Source organism: Hippocampus guttulatus, chromosome 8, assembly GCF_054856545.1.
Source record: "Hippocampus guttulatus isolate MCC_2025c chromosome 8, RoL_Hgut_1.0, whole genome shotgun sequence".
Classification (NCBI taxonomy): domain Eukaryota; kingdom Metazoa; phylum Chordata; class Actinopteri; order Syngnathiformes; family Syngnathidae; genus Hippocampus; species Hippocampus guttulatus.
The window spans coordinates 2,516,649-2,532,884 of NC_141268.1; the positions used below are offsets into that span (position 1 = coordinate 2,516,649).

The window sequence follows — 16,236 nt, forward strand, 5'->3', positions numbered from 1 at the left end:
TTGATGTGAATGTGCAATGGTAGATGTGATAGTATAATAACTTAAACGACGCTTCTGGGAACTCAAGCAAGATGGAGGAGGGGAGGTTGTTGTGTTTTTATATTTCCTGAACTTTTTGTTTTTTAATTTTGACAAGACAAGGATTCCTTTTATTTTAAAATAAAGATTTTGGAAAGTTTTCGGAGTTGGAATGAGCCGAACGGGTTTTAAATTGAAATGGTTTCAATATGTCAAAAAAATGTAGAAATTAGAAGTAAGCCACCAAGTTATTTTGGCAAGGGGAGTTGGTGGGTGCGGTGCAGACACCAGAGAATTACCAATTCAGTAGACAATGGCGTACTATAAACCCAATTCCAATGAAGTTGATTTGCAAATCATGTTTAACCTATATTTAACGGAGTACACTACAAAGACATATTTTTGGGCAGTATGCTTTGGTGCAGCTGGATTGATGGCTGCTGGATGACGAGAGAGGAGCGTCGGCGTGGGGCACGGATTCATATTTGGAACTGAAAGTCACCGCTTGGATTTAAGGCGATTTACATGGCACAGGAAAAATGAATCAATCTCTTTTTTTGTCAATGGACGTTTCAGCTTCTTGTTTACTGTACATTGAAACTTAGCTTGTAGCATATGCGTGGGACGTCATGTACGGTTTGAGCCATCCTGCTCAAACCGTGCAGGACATGATCCACCGTTGAAAGGACACTTTGATTCTCTCCTCTTTCAGCTAAATGCTTCACACAACAAGGCGTATGCAGGAATAGTGGTTATGATTGCATGACTGTCCACGTCTAATGTTAGGGTTTCTCTTATATTATTTTGTTATTTTATGCTAACTGTTCAAATGTAATTTCGTAACGTAAACATACTTTCTCCGAGTACTTTTTAAAAAACTGATGTAAACCCTTACTACAATAATGTATTTTTGTTTGATGTGATACAAAATATTGTATTATTTGCTCATATATTCGCAAGCATCCTGTGCAGAGCGCCCCCTCTCCATAAAACCTTGTGTCGCCCGCTCACGCCAAATATTTGCTGGTTCAAAACAAAAGCATGAATAACGTTAACGTTAAGGGTTAAGTATTAAAATCATTGTTTAAAAATAATAAGTTGTCACACTTGACATCTCGCTCTGCGGTATGAATCCTTCACCGACTGGTGACATGTTTATCTTGACAAGATCCAACTGTCTTAATTCGTAAGTCTTCTCTGGTTGTCATTTCTCACATTACAAGGCAATTCGCTATTGACGAAGCCATTCGGTCAAATCCCATCGCTGCCGACGAATCGGGAAGCAGAATGGGGACGAGCCCTCCGCGGCAGTTTGTTTTCCTCTCCACAGTCGCCCAACCCCATTCAACACTGCAGTCACGTGACAGTCAAATCAGTTGTTGCTTGGTCCCGTGTGGAGTAACGTTGCCGATGCTATCGCAGTTTCTGGATTTCTACTCCAAAGCAAATACTCATAGAATACATTACAAAGTCGAAAGCCCTTTATGCACAGGAACCACATTCGGTAAGAGCTTATGAGTTGGATACGACATTGTTTCGACGCGTTTGGTGTTGGAGCGTGACCACTCAGTGCCATGTACTGTATCAAGCAGTCGGAAAACATGTTTACGTTGGTGGGAAGACGCACGCCCGTTCATGCGCTAATGCACCGTGTTGAGGATTGGCAGGAAAACAGCAGACGCAATCCTGGGTGTGTAACGAGGCTCTTTGCGTGACTACAACGCTAAAGTTTGGTCAGACTCCTTGTTATAGCCTGGATCCGGCAGGCTGCAAAAGTTGATTGATTTCTGCAGAAGATGACAAACTACGACTCACAGCACATGCATGATACGCATCGTGTCCAACCTGATACTGGAGCCTGATCCTCGGAAACAAAAATATATAATCTTAAATAGAGAATAAGTACCATTATACATCATTTAAAATAATGTTTTAATCTGAAAAGTGATGTAACCAATTATGCCTCTCTAACTGTCCCGTAAACAAGCAGCGCCAAACATTTACACACGCTGCTTGGCGTCATTTACATGTCGTTTTTTCCTGGCAGGGTTTATTCGCGGTCACTCAGACCATGCAAGCAGGGGCCCAGGATAGGGAGTATGGGTTGACCCAGGAAAGAAATGAAATGTGGTAATTTTCCAATGCCCTCAGCGCCCTATCAATTTTTAAAACATTTATTTCTGGACCATTAATGTAGTATGTTCAACTTGGCAAAGAGCAGCAGGTGGAGGAAATCATTTTAGCTTCTGAAACTCTTATCATTTTTGTACACCGGGGCAGTATGAAGAGAAATGATCCTGGACATAATGTATTTGTGTCCTTGCACATCTTGAAATGCTCCAGATGAAAGTGATTCATTATTGTTACTAGTTATACTTGCAGCAGCTGTGTCAAATGTTAATTTTAGTAAATTCCACGGGCCGCTAAAAATGGACAGTGGGCCACAAATGGCCCCCGGGGGCTAATTTGGACATCTCTACTGGAGCACACCTCAGGAGTCGAAAGTTGGATTTTGCTGCAAATTCTTACAATGTGCGTGGGTTTTTTTTCTATTTAGATTGCCTGGCTGAATGTTGCTGGCCCTGATGATAACTTGTCCTCTGTAACATGTTTCACTCCAGAAAGAATTCTAATGATCCAGATTACAGTTGTCCCCCAAAAAGAAAAGCAAAGAAAACCCATCTGAGCAGGTTTTGAGCAATTTGGCACTTGTCCGTGATGGTAGATATCTCTAAGAAGACAAATGCTTCTCAGCGCTCTGACACAGTGACACAGTTTGACTGCCAGGTGGCAACATCACTATTTTCAGAGGATGACCCGAGTGAGTCCTCAGGCCCCCGTTCCTGTTCGAGCGCAGACTCACAGATTCTCAGCTCCAGCTTTTGCAGCAACTCAAGTGCTGATAGCCAGGACAGCATCTTGGACCACTTGCTTTGCCAAGCTTCTTTCAGAGGTACCAGCAATGTCCCGTCAACCACAACGGCACCTTCCTTCCACTGTGACTTACATAGTGACAGCACCTGGACAAAAATGGCAGGTTTTGACCTTTTGTGGTCAAATGCAAACAAGCACAATAGAGGGATTTTCTCCTCCAGGAATTCCTGGAGGAGAATATGGAGGTTGTGAAGCAGGAAACACAAGTGGATGGACTAAGTATAGAAATAATATCAGAGGACTATTTAGGTATCGATGTTGGACTGGAGTATTGTTGAGAGGCTTCCTCTGAGCCAACGGTAAAGTCTGATACCAAGTGTTCGGACCAAACTGTTTCTACTGCCAATACTGTTAGCATGACCTCTGTCGAGACTAAAACCCTGTCATCAAACCACACACATGGATCCAACAAAGACAACAAAAAGACCTCCGATGGCAACCCTTCACTGACTGACGCTAATAAAGAACGAACACCAGTCATCCTTCAGTTTCAGCCCCTTCACTCAAAGCGGGAGCCAGCAGTGGTGCCTCCGACAACTGCAGCCCAGCTCCCACGAAAGGCTCCCAGTGGCAAACCTTCACTGAATGACGCTAACAAAAAACGAACACCAGTCATCCTTCAGATTCAACCCCTTCACTCAAAGCAGGGGATGGCGGTGAGTACGAGATCTAAGAATGTCTCCAAAGCAAGCAGCATAGTTTGGTTCATAAGTTTGCTTTTTTTGGGTGTGTGTGTGTGTTTCCATTGTAAAGTGCTGTGTGGCGCTTTTTTGTGAGTTGTGATATTGGTAGAACTCTCCATGCTGCAGTCTGTTGATTGGTTGACATAAAATAATCACTTCATTGTTACAGTGGAAAGGACCACCATCAGTCCATTTCCTATACTGCTTATCATGTTCATGGTCAGCGGTCCCGTGGTCCAGTGGTTAGCGTGTCGATCTCACAGTGTGGAGTTTGCATGTTCTCCCCGTGCCTGCATGGGTTTTCTTCGGGTACTTCGCTTTTCTCCCACATTCCAAAACCATGTGTGGCAGGTTCATGGAACACTCTAAATTGTCCCTAGGTGTGAGTGTGAGCGTGGATGGTTGTTTGTCTTTGTGTGCCCTGCGATTGGCTGGCAATCGGTTCAGGGTGTCCCCCGCCTACTGCCCAAAGACAGCTGGGATAGGCTCCAGCACGCCCCCGTCACCCTCGTGAGGAGGATAAAGCGGATCAGAAAATGAATGAGTGAATGAATGTTCAGGGTCGCTGGTGAGCTGGAGCCTATCTCATACTTCTGGTGTAAGGCAGACTACACCCTGGTTGGGGGGGAGGGGGGGGGAAAATACGATATCCAAACTTTCCGATACAATATCACGATATGAACCTCACGATACGATAATTATCACAATATTGCGGGGAGTTTGCCGATATGTTTAAAAAAAATCTCATGAAACTGTACAAGAGCTCACAATATTGTGAAAAAATGTCAGAATTGTGTTTTGTGCAAAATAACAGCAGTTTCAAAGAAACAAGAATGGTCAGTCATTTCATTGTCATGTGCTTCTATCGGCGCAAAGTAACATGGTCTATTTAGTTCACAAAGTCAAAGATTTTGGGCCATATTGCGCAGCCCCAACTTGTAATTGCTGCAAAGACAGAAACATTGAGCAAAGGCTGTGAATATAGTTATGTACGTGACTTCTTAGTTTCTGATTTTTAATTAATTTGTAACCCCCCCTCCCCACATGTCATTATGGACACTGTGTGTAGAATTTAGAGGAAAAAATGAATGTGTGCAATTTTGGAGTCAAGCTTAATTTTTACCAAATTGGAAAAGGTGATGGCTGTGAATAAGGTCCAGATGCACTTTACAGTGGCAATATCGGAGTACAGTAGTATCCTCAAACCAAGTTTGAATGGCAACCTTAGATGAAAACAATGTAAACTACAAACCTATCAGGCCACAAAAACATTTGATTGCATCGGATTTTGTTGATTGTGTAAAACATCTTTTTGTCCTTGCAGGTTTTCCCGGCCAGACGAGTTATCGCGACACCGGCGGTCCCATTCGGGGGTCAAACCCGTACCAATGTCCAGTGTGTGAAAAGAAGTTTGCCCGCAGTGACCATCTGTCTAAACATGTCAAAGTGCACCGTTTTCCGCAAAGCAATCGGACAGTTCACTTAACGAACTGACATCCCTTCAACGCATTTCTGAGCTCACACATTAGCACTATTGCACACACACAAAAATATGAGTGCAAATTTCCTTTTATTTTCTCAAATGTTACAAATTCATTGTATGAAGAAAAAAAACAACAACACACCTTGTCTGTACTCATCTGGCGTTGTTCAGAATGCCCTTCATTTATCTCCTGCCTCAGCACAGGGCATACAAATGTAATTTTGTTCTGATTATGTAATTACTTTTACATTGTGTTGAATTTCTCTTTGAGAACATCACTCCTTTCTCATTTTGAAAGGTGCCAGTGCTAAGACATTTCCCATGATCTGCAGAGTAATGAACGACTGAGGATCAATAAGATCTATTTGGAAGAACCGAAGTAGTAATGGCACTTTGAGTACAAACCCAACTCCAATGATGAGGACAAACATTGTGTTAAACATAAATAAAAACAGAAAACATGATTTGCACGTTTAACCTATATTTAATTGAATTCCCTACAAAGACAAAATATTAAATGTTCAACCTGATAAACATTATTGATTTTAGCAAATAAGCATCAACTTTGAATGTCATCATGGCTGCAACACCTTCTAAAAAACATAGCACAGGGAGCAAAACTGAGACTGAGAAAGTTGAGGAATGCTCATCAAACACCCGTTTGAAACATCGAGCCGGTTAACAGGCAAACTGGGAACAGGTGGGTGCCATGATTAGGTGTAAAAGGCGGGATTGCTCAGTCATTCACAAGCAAAGATGGAGCCAGGTTCAACTGCGTCAGAAAAGAATCAAACAGTTTAAGGGCAATGTTCCTCATGGTACAATTGCAAGGAATTTTGGGATTACATCATCTACGGTCTATAATATCATCAAAAGGTCCAGAGAATCTGCAGAAATCGGTACAAAGCGGCAAGGCCGAAAACTGACATTGAAAGCTCGTGACCTTTGAATGCCTGAGGTGGCACTGCATCAAAAACCAAAATTGGTGTGAAAGGATATCACCACATGGGCTCAGGAACACTTCAAAAAAACAACGTCAGTAAATAGAGTTTGGGGCTACATCCCTAACTGCAACTCCCTCCCTTGTTTCTGACTTTTGGGTTGAGTGAACGCTGGCGCGTTTTGGCTGCCGCTGCTCAACCCGTATTATTTTGTGTTTTTTGTTATTGTAAAGTGTCCTTGGGTGTCTTGAAAGGCGCTTATAAATAAAATCTATTATTATTATTATTATTATTAAAACTCTACCACACAAAGCAAAAGCCATTTATTAACAACACCCAGAAATGCCACTGGCTTCTCTGGACCCAAGCTTGTCTAGGATGAACTAAAAGTCAAAGTGTTCTGTGGTCTGATGAGTCAATTTTTCAAATTGTTTTTGGAAAATTTGTAGGTTGAATCTTCCGGGCCAAATAGGAAAAGAACCACTCTTCTGGACGCAAAGTTCAAAAAGAAGCATCTGTGATGATATGAGGTTGTGTTAGTGCCAATGGCATGGGTCATTTACATGTCTGTGAAGGCACCACTCATGCTGAAATGTACATACAGGATTATGGAGAAACATACACTGCCATCCAAGCAACGTCTTTTACAAAGGCGCCCCATGTTTTTTCAGCAAGGCGATGCCAAACCACATTCTGCACGTGCTCCAAACAGCGTGGTAAAAGAGTGCAGGTACTACACTAGCCTGCCTGCAGTCCAGACCTGTCTCCCATTGAAAATGTGTGTCGTATTATGTACAACAACAACAATACAACAACCGAGACCACGGATTGTTGAACAGCTGAAGCTGGACATCAAAGAATTCCACCTACAATGCTTTGACAATGAGTGTCCTCGGTTCCCAAATGTTGAATGTTGTTAAAAGAAAAGGTGATGTAATACAGTGGTAAACATTACCCTGTCCCCGCTTTTTTTTTAGGAAGGTGTAGCAGCCATAAAATACCAAGTTAATGATTATTTACTAAAAACAATGTTTATCTATCTTTGTTGTGTGTTCAATTACCGGTAAATATTGTTTGAACATGATTTGCAAGTCATTGTATTCTGTTTTTATTTACGTCTAACACAACGTTCCAACGTCATTCGAATTGGGTTTGTAGAAGGAGCCATAGACATTGGGCTTTTAAGAGTTCGCATATTGATTTGCTGCCTTGCACCACATTTGTAGCCCAAACCAATCAGTATTGAAGATCTTTTTTTAAAAACATTTATGTTGTATTAAACAGGCATTTAGCCACATGCTAATACTGGATTGTACACTGTACTGTATGACCTCAATAAGCTACTCTTCAGCGACTCAATAAGTGACTAGTCTGTCGACTCAATAAGTGACTAGTCTTACGAAACTGCCTCTACTCTGCTACTGGAAACACCCTGAGGAGTATTAGCCTCGACGACCAGGTGACAAAAGTGGACATGCTGCACAGCATGGTGCTAAGCTTCCAGGACAAAAACTGGCGAAATGTACTTATAACATCCCTCTTGAGGACAGGTGTTGTCATTTAGAGCCATTATTCCTCACTCATGGTGCTATGTACAGTATTCATCAAACTGTGAATATAGACCAACCACAAACTGGAGTTGACATTATGATATTGTGTGTGTGTGTGTGTATACACAGATATTTTATCGCAACCTATGAATGTATGTACATATGCAACTGTTACATGGCTGTATTCTGGAGTTACACAGAGACTTTTCTGATACCATATCTTTGAACGCAAGTGTTCATGGAAATTTGTCCTGGGAACCCTGAATGTGTACCAACTGCAATTTAATATTTCAGTAAAGATGACTGTACTACTATATTATTTTTTTCTTCTATCCAAGATGCATTCACAAATAAATCTAAAAAGAAACAATTCTCGCTCGAGTTCTTATTGAATAAAATAATTAATTTTAACATGATACCTCCTCACTTTCTTCCCGTTTTTGTGTATAAATTATTGAATCTAAATGAATCATTGTTTCTGCCCTTTGACTTTGGGCAATGGTTTCTCAAACTTTTTACACCATTACAACCTCAAAAACAGAGCAGATGTTTTATTCCTGAACAGTATATTTAAGATACAACTTTCTTAAGCAAATTAATTTAAGTTAAATTCAACTGTACTCTACTTGGCAAAGGGAAAAATGTGCCATAGATGAAAGTAAAACATATTCTGTACCGGATTAAAAATGTTTAAACCAATGTAACATTTTCTACTGTTTCAACAATAACACTGCTGTTAAATGTAGGACAGTAGAAAAATAAGCATGTTAATATTTTAAAGCTTCACGTGATTTGGCCATGGGTGTACTACAGGAATCAATGGTGGAAATGTTCATTCTTGTTAAAAAAAAAAAAAGTAATAATCCACTGCTTTGTCCCAAGTATTTGGTTTTATGTCCTCATTGCTACGAACTTTGTCATAAAGCACTCACGTGGGCCTGGGGTCATCCTGATTTTGAATAAAACCAAATTTTATGTTGTTTGAGCCACACTGTATACGGTCACCGCATGTGTGTATATATATATATATATATATATATATATATGTGTGTGTATACACACACATATATATATACAGTATATATATATATATATGTATGACCATTGATACCAATGCTCCTGATACCTGCTCTAAAGTCTCTTATCATATATTCTATTTATTTTATTGGATAGAATTAAAATAAATCCTGAATAGCAGTTCTAAAAATGGAGAGGACAAGTTCTACAAATGCCCACCATGGATCCCAAGCACTAGCAGGAGAAAGTATGCTTCAGCAACATAATCCATAGTTGGTGTACTGAATTCGGCATTCAGAAGTACAATCATACATTGTAATGCTGTCTCAGAGGGGTACTTAGAAATAACTCAGCCTGTTTAAAAAACAATCCGCTGTTGAGGAATGTATGAGTGATTTCTCATTCTTGCCACCAGTTTTAGTGTGATTATGTTCATTCAAAGACACTGACAGCTGATAGGTTGCCTATTGCAGTCTCATGCTTGGCCTGTCCAATGACTGCTTACTAATGTGTTACGTAATGTATCGCCTGAACGTGGGGCTGAGAATAAAAACTCCTGTGTCAAACTCAACACTCTTTTAAGACAACCAGAGAAGTGCTGGGTGTGCAAGCAGAGGTAAGAAAAAAAATCATGCACACACATAAATGTATGAATTTACTGTAAATGTTATATGTACACTGTATATACAGTATATCTATCTATATATATATGTATATATCCTTCCTGACTACACAGAGTGACACATCCACTACCTAGAGTTAACTGTGAGTCAAGATTGCAATACAAACTCAAATGTGCTTCAAGATGGACCTTGCTCCCTGCAGAGAGCCGGGCTATTAAAGATTGAGCCAAGATTGGTGATGTAATCGGCTAGCGATTGGACTGATTGACTGTCTAACAAGACAGTAACTTCAACGGCACCCGTTTTCTAATGGATAACCATGCTCCAGGGGAAATTATTTTCAACATTTTTATGAATACATTTTATGTACACTAAAGGTATTGGATTGCCCTAGCCTCCAATATCTCTCACAATATTGTCATATTGTTGTTTATCACATTTCTGAAAATATCTGTGCTTCCACTCTTCTTGTAACACACACACTGTAATGTGTACACATACTTCAGACCACTCACGTTATGTTGAAAGCATCACTGTTACTCCCTTTCGTTCTTTGGACCCAGTTAGACAACAATGACTTGCATGTTTGCATAAAGAAAGCAATGACCGTACGGTATATCTCTCGTTTACATCGTTTGCAAGCATGTCAGTGCATGTTGGCATGAGCGTTATCATAAACCACCCACATGCTGCTTGTGCTCCTCGTTTCATTGTTATAATAACCTTACAGAGGATAAAGAAAGTCGACAAACCTTTGATGAAAAGCCCCTTTTTTTTTTTTTGGTGATATCACAAAATGAGACCAAAATAAATAACGTAAAACCTTTTTCCACAATGACTTGGACTTATAATTTGCACAATATAACACAGCAAAAGCAACATTTTAGAGATGAAGTAAAAATACACAAATGAGGTCACATGGCTGCACAAGTGTACACACCCCCTTATAAATGAGATGTGGCTGTTTTCAGAATTAAACTATCGCAATCAAACTTTTGTTAAACGTGATTCAGCACACACCCCCTATAATTTTAAGTGACTCTGATTATCCCCAAACTAAGTTCAGCTTTTCGAGTAGGTTTTGCTTCACATTTTTGTCGTCCCATCTTCCAGCATGAGTCACCCTACCCAAACAGCTTCCGCAGCATCAAAAGGGATCCCATTGCTCAAACGGTATCAATCAGGAAACGGGTACATAAGAATTTCAATGACATCATAAAGACCATGGAACATAACATTTTCAAGGACTGGTCGCCACTCCAGAAATGCTGAAAAGACAAGAAGAAAACAGGTCAGGGAGGCTTTCAAGAGGCCGACAAACATTAAAGGAGCTGCAGGCTGTTTAGAATATGCATGTGCCAATGTGAGTTATGATCCGATGAAACCAAGGTTGAACATTTTGATCGTAATTCCAAAATAAATGTTAAAGAATGTCGACACTGCTCATGTTCAAGGACACTGCCCCCAGAGGGGATTCTGAACACATCCAAATATTGGTCCGGGTCTTCAAACGAAACCTTTAGGTTTCTGCTCGAAAGCAAAAGTATGTCAGGAAAAGCCGAGGAAAGCAACTGAACTTTTATTTGGGATGAAACGGAGGCATTTTAAATGGTGGCAGGTCTAATTTGACATGAGTTTGAATGTGATTAATTCTGAACACAGCCACATCTCCAGCTTAAGAGTGTGTCCATATTCATGCAAATGCTTCATTTTAGTTTGATTCAGTTTCTCCCCTCTCTAAGAGGCTTCATTTTTATTTTCAATTGAGTTGTATAGTATAGGTGATATTAATGAAAGAAAACATTACGAAATAATTCACCTCTGTCTCCATTTTTTACATCACCTGGTTGAGAATTTGAAAACCCCCATAAAACAAAACAATGTATTTATTTGTCTGATATTGAACCCCTTTATACCTCAACCTTCTAGACCACTCCGAGCCTGAGGATGAAGATTGCCGTGATTGGTCAGAGTCAGTTTGGTCAAGAGGTTTATAAGGAGCTGAGAAGTGAGGGCCATACCATTGTTGGAATATTCACCATACCCGACAAGGATGGCAAGGCTGACCCACTGGGTAAGAAAATCAGATGTTGGGGGGAATTGGATTTGCATGACCTTTGATTTTAGTGTATTGGTTTAGATTTTTTATCTAAATTTTTTGTTGTTGGTCCAGATTGTCATCTAAGAGGTCTAGAAATGTATTGAATTTGATATGCGGCACAAGATGGTCAAGACTAGTGAAGTCAACTGACTGCAATTTTAATTGCATTTGTGAATCTGGATATTGCAAACGTCGTTGAAGCGGGCACTGTTTTAAAGTCCTTGGAAAGTATGATTGACTTTGTGGTTGTATCATCGGATTTGCGGCCGCATGTTTTGGACACTCGGGTGAAGAGAGGGGCGGAGCTGTCAACTGATCACCACCTGGTGGTGAGTTGGCTCCGATGGTGGGGGAAGATGCCGGTCCGTCCTGGCAGACCCAAACGTATTGTGAGGGTTTGTTGGGAGCGTCTGACGGAATCCCCTGTCAGAAAGAGTTTCAACTCCCACCTCCGGCAGAGATTTTCCCATGTCCCGGGGGAGGCGGGGGACATTGAGTCCGAATGGACCATGGACCACCGCCTCTATTGTTGAGGCGACCAATCTGAGTTGTGGCCGTAGGTGGTTGGTGCCTGTTGTGGCGGCAACCCCCGTACTCGCTGGTGGACACCAGCAGTAAGGGATGCCGTCAAGCTGAAGAAGGAGTCCTATCCCGGGCCTTTATGGCCTGTGGGACCCCAGCGGCAGCTGACGGGTATCGACTGGCTAAGCGGAATGCAGCTTCGCTGATCGCCAAGGCAAAAACCCGGGCGTGGGAAGAGTTCGGTGAGACCATGGAAGCCGACTTCCGAACGGCTTCGAAGAAATTCTGGTCCACCATGCGAAATCTCAGGAGGGGGAAGCAGTGCACCACTAACACTGTGTACAGTGGGGATGGGGCGCTGCTGACTTCGACTCGGGACGTTGTGAACCGGTGGGCAGAGTACTTCGAAGACCTCATCCAACACGCCTTCCTCGGAGGAAGCAGAGTCTGAGGACCCTGAGGTGGGCTCTCCTATCTCTGTGGTTGAAGTCACCGATGTGGTTAAAAAGCTCCAGGGGTGGATGAGATCCGCCCGGAGTTCCTCAAGGCTCTGGATGCTGTGGGGCTGTCCTGGTTGACACGCCTCTGCAGCATCGCGTGGTCATCGGGGAGCGTGCCTCTGGATTGGCAGACCGGGGTGGTGGTCCCTCTTTTTAAAAAGGGGGACCAGAGGGTCTGTTCCAATTACAGAGGGATCACACTCCTCAGCCTCCCTGGTAAGGTCTATTCAGGGGTGCTGGAGAGGACGGTCCGTCAGGAAGTCGAGCCTCAAATTGAGGAGGAGCAGTGTGGTTTTCGTCTTGGCCGGGGAACTGTGGACCAGCTCTACACCCTTAGCAGGGTCCTCGAGGGTACATGGGAACTTGCCCAACCAGTCTACATGTGTTTTGTGGACTTGGAGAAGGCATTTGACCGTGTCCCTCGGGGAGTTCTGTGGGGCATGCTTCGGGAGTATGGGGTACCGAGCCCCCTGATACGGGCTGTTCAGTCCCTATACTGCCGATGTCAGAGTTTGGTTCGCATTGCCGGCAATAATTCGGAATCGTTTCCAGTGAGGCTAAGGCTGCCCTTTGTCGCCGATTTGTTCATCACCTTCATGGACAGAATTTCTAGGCGCAGCCGAAGCGTTGAGGGGGTCCGTTTTGGTGGCCTCAGTATTGCATCCCTGCTTTTTGCAGATGATGTGGTACTGATGGCTCCTTCAAGCAGGGCTCTCCAACTCTCACTGGAGCGTTTCGCAGCCGAGTGTGAAGCGGTTGGGATGAAGATCAGCACCTCCAAATCTGAAACCATGGTCCTCAGTCGGAAAAGGGTGGAGTGCCCACTCCGGGTCGGGGAGGAGATTAAGTGGAGGAGTTTAAGTATCTTGGGGTCTTGTTCACAAGTGAGGGCAGGAGGGAGCGAGAGATCGACAGGCGGATCGGTGCAGCGTCTGCTGTGATGCAGATGTTGTATCGGTCTGTCGTGGTAAAGAAGGAGCTGAGCGAAAGGGCGAAGCTCTCAATTTACCGGTCGATCTACGTCCCAACCCTCATCTATGGTCATGAGCTATGGGTCGTGACCGAAAGAACGAGATCCCGGATACAAGCGGCCGAAATGAGTTTTCTCCGCAGGGTGTCCGGGCTCTCCCTTAGAGATAAGGTGAGAAGCTCGGTCATCCGGGAGGGGCTCAGAGTAGAGCCGCTTCTCCTCCACATCGAGAGGAGCCAGATGAGGTGGCTCGGGCATCTGATTAGGATGCCTCCCTGGTGAGGTGTTCGGGGCATGTCCCACTGGCAGGAGACCCCGAGGACGACCCAGGACACACTGGAGAGACTATGTCACCCAGGTGGCATGGGAACGCCTCGGGATCCACCAGGAAGAGCTCGAAGAAGTGGCTGGGGAGAGGGAAGTCTGGGCTTCCCTCCTAAAGCTGCTGCCCCCGCAACCCGACCCCGGATAAGCGGTGGAAAATGGATGGATGGAAAGTAAAATGTTTTAAATTTTTCAAAATTTGATACAGCCCACAGAAGGGTGTCTGTCAAAAAATATCTGCCCAAAGCCTCCTATGGCTGGAATATATCCCACCAAGTCCTCGCGGAGCTTTGCCATGCTGTAATGAAATGTGCAAGATCAGAAAAACTGAAATGGTGAAAAACAATTGAATGGCATATCACCACAATTGAGCGGTAAATAGCTCTGCGTCTTTGCACATATCTTTCAGCCATTATCTTCAAACATGTATAGCAGGGGTGTCAAACTCAAATACACAGTGGGCCAAAACTTAAAACGTGGACAAACTCGCGGGCCAACATTGATATTTATTGAAAATTTTCCTTCAGATATAACAATGAACCTGTGCATTTGGACACAAACAACTTTTGCTTAAACACTGAATATGGAACAAGCAAAGCTGAATACTTTACGATGTATAGCTTAATATTTCACATGTGCAAAATTGAATTTCAAATTTAAAAAACACATCAATGGCATTTATTCCTTAAATAGAATTTTAATGAAAATTGTATGCCTTTTATTTATTTACAGCCTTCTGATTTAAATGTCAAAAGTAACCTTTTTCCACAGGCTAATAATAAATTAACTAACAATTATATCCTTCAATGAAAGTGCAACCATTCAAGCCCATGCCTTGGAGAAGAAGCAAGAAAGTGCTCAAAGAAAACATGAATTATTACTCAGTTTGCAACACACTGATCTACTCTGAAGTGCTCAAGCCAGATACCTGGCATCTCTTCTTGGATGCCAGTTCATTGATGTCTGGGGTCAGGCTCTGAGCTGAGGAAATCCTTAGGATTGAGCAAAGGTGTTCATCAGTCAGACGTCTCCTGTGAGCTGTTTTGATCATCTTCATCGAGGAGAATAGTTGCTCACATAGATAAGTGCTGCCGAACATGGAGAGCATCTGAGCAGCTTGGGTGCGGAGCTGAGGCATTGTGTCAGGCATGAAATGTGTAAACTGTGCAGCACCCACAGCGTCATACTTTTGACTTCAGCGTGTCACTACACTGGAGTTCAATCAGCTCCATTTGGAGGTTGGTTGCTGCATTTTCCACATCAACTGCAAACGGATTGCTCAGTAGTTCAAACCGACATTTCTGGACATCAAAGTCGGCAAATCGCCGGGCAAACTCCGCACAGAGTGCGCGGAGTTTATCAGCAAACTGTGCACGTGGAAACACGGTGGTTGAGATGTGCATTGAAATGGTTTGGCTGCAGGGAAAATGGCCCAGGTTCCCTTGGAGCATCTGATTCTCCCACAAGCACAGTTTAGTTTTAAAGGCCCTCACTGCAGCGTACATGTCTGTGATGATACGTTCACACAAAAACTTTGGCTCACGGAGCTCCACAGTGTCTTTCCCTTTGCTGTCCAGGAACTGACATGTTTCCTCACGCAGCTCAAAATATCGGTTCATTACTTTCCCTCTGCTTAACCATCTCACGTCTGTGTGATACGGCACATCCTCGTATTCTGAACCACATTCCTCGAGAAAAGACTTGAACTGGCGGTGATTCAGACCTTTTGCTCTTATAAAGTTCACTACTCGTGTTACTGAGGTCATAACATGTTCCATCTTTAGGGCTTTGCCGCACAGTGATTCTTGATGTATGATGCAGTGGTAAACAGTTAGCTCACCTGCACAGTTCTCCAAACGCATCCTCTCCTGAACCCTGCCCACCAGTCCACTCTTTTGACCGCGCATTGCTGGTGCGCCATCTGTCGTTAGTCCCACAAGTTTATCCCAAGGCAGCTTCATTTCAGTGACACAGGTGGAAAGCTCTTCAAATATGTCATTTCCTGTGGTGGTGCCATTCATTGATTTTAATCCCAAAAGTTCCTCTGTAACACACATATTTGAGTCCACTCCACGGATGAAGACTGACAGCTGGGCAGTATCCCATGTGTCGCTGCTCTCATCCACAGCAAGGGAGAATGCAACAAAATCTTTTCCCTTCACCGTCAGCTGCTCAAATAGGTTGGTGGCAAGTTCACATGAGCGAGCAGCGATTGTGTTGCTGCTCAGGCTCACATTTGAAAATGCTTTCTTTTTCTCTGGGCACACGAGATCACAAACTCTCATCATGCACTTATTCACGAACTCTCCCTCATTGAAGGGCCGCGCTGATTTCGCAATTTCTGCCGCCACAATAAAACTAGCCGCTACAGCACCCTCACTTTGCGATGTGGCTTTTTTAAACATAGTCTGTTGTGTCGCCAAACGTCTTTTCATCTCCTCTGCTTTCTGGCGCCGCTGAGTCGTGTCCATGTCCTTGTACTTGTCGTGGTGTTTTGTTTCATAGTGTCGTTGTATATTGTACTCCTTGTTTATAGCCACGTTGGCTCCACATACAAGACACACAGGTTT

General features: G+C 43.1%; 1 protein-coding gene and 1 pseudogene across 4 annotated transcripts in view; both read left to right on the forward strand.

The window, feature by feature from the left end:
• The first annotated feature begins 1,413 nt into the window (after positions 1 to 1,413).
• aldh1l1 (aldehyde dehydrogenase 1 family, member L1) overlaps positions 1,414 to 16,236 on the forward strand; it is a 58,735-nt gene continuing 43,912 nt past the window's right edge. Inside the window, exons 1-2 of one of the 3 annotated variants that reach the window (XM_086117251.1) lie at positions 1,414 to 1,522; positions 11,179 to 11,323. In XM_086117251.1, the coding sequence (XP_085973377.1) occupies positions 11,197 to 11,323 (127 nt within the window). In that variant the 5' untranslated portion in view covers positions 1,414 to 1,522; positions 11,179 to 11,196. Of the gene's footprint in view, positions 1,523 to 9,193; positions 9,243 to 11,178; positions 11,324 to 16,236 lie in introns of those variants that run through there. The other 2 variants (XM_086117252.1, XM_086117250.1) reach the window with 2 other exon arrangements.
• On the forward strand, positions 1,519 to 7,981 carry LOC147200830 (uncharacterized; annotated as a pseudogene). Its single transcript, XR_015101569.1, has 2 exons — positions 1,519 to 3,608; positions 4,960 to 7,981. The product of XR_015101569.1 is annotated as an uncharacterized LOC147200830 (transcript).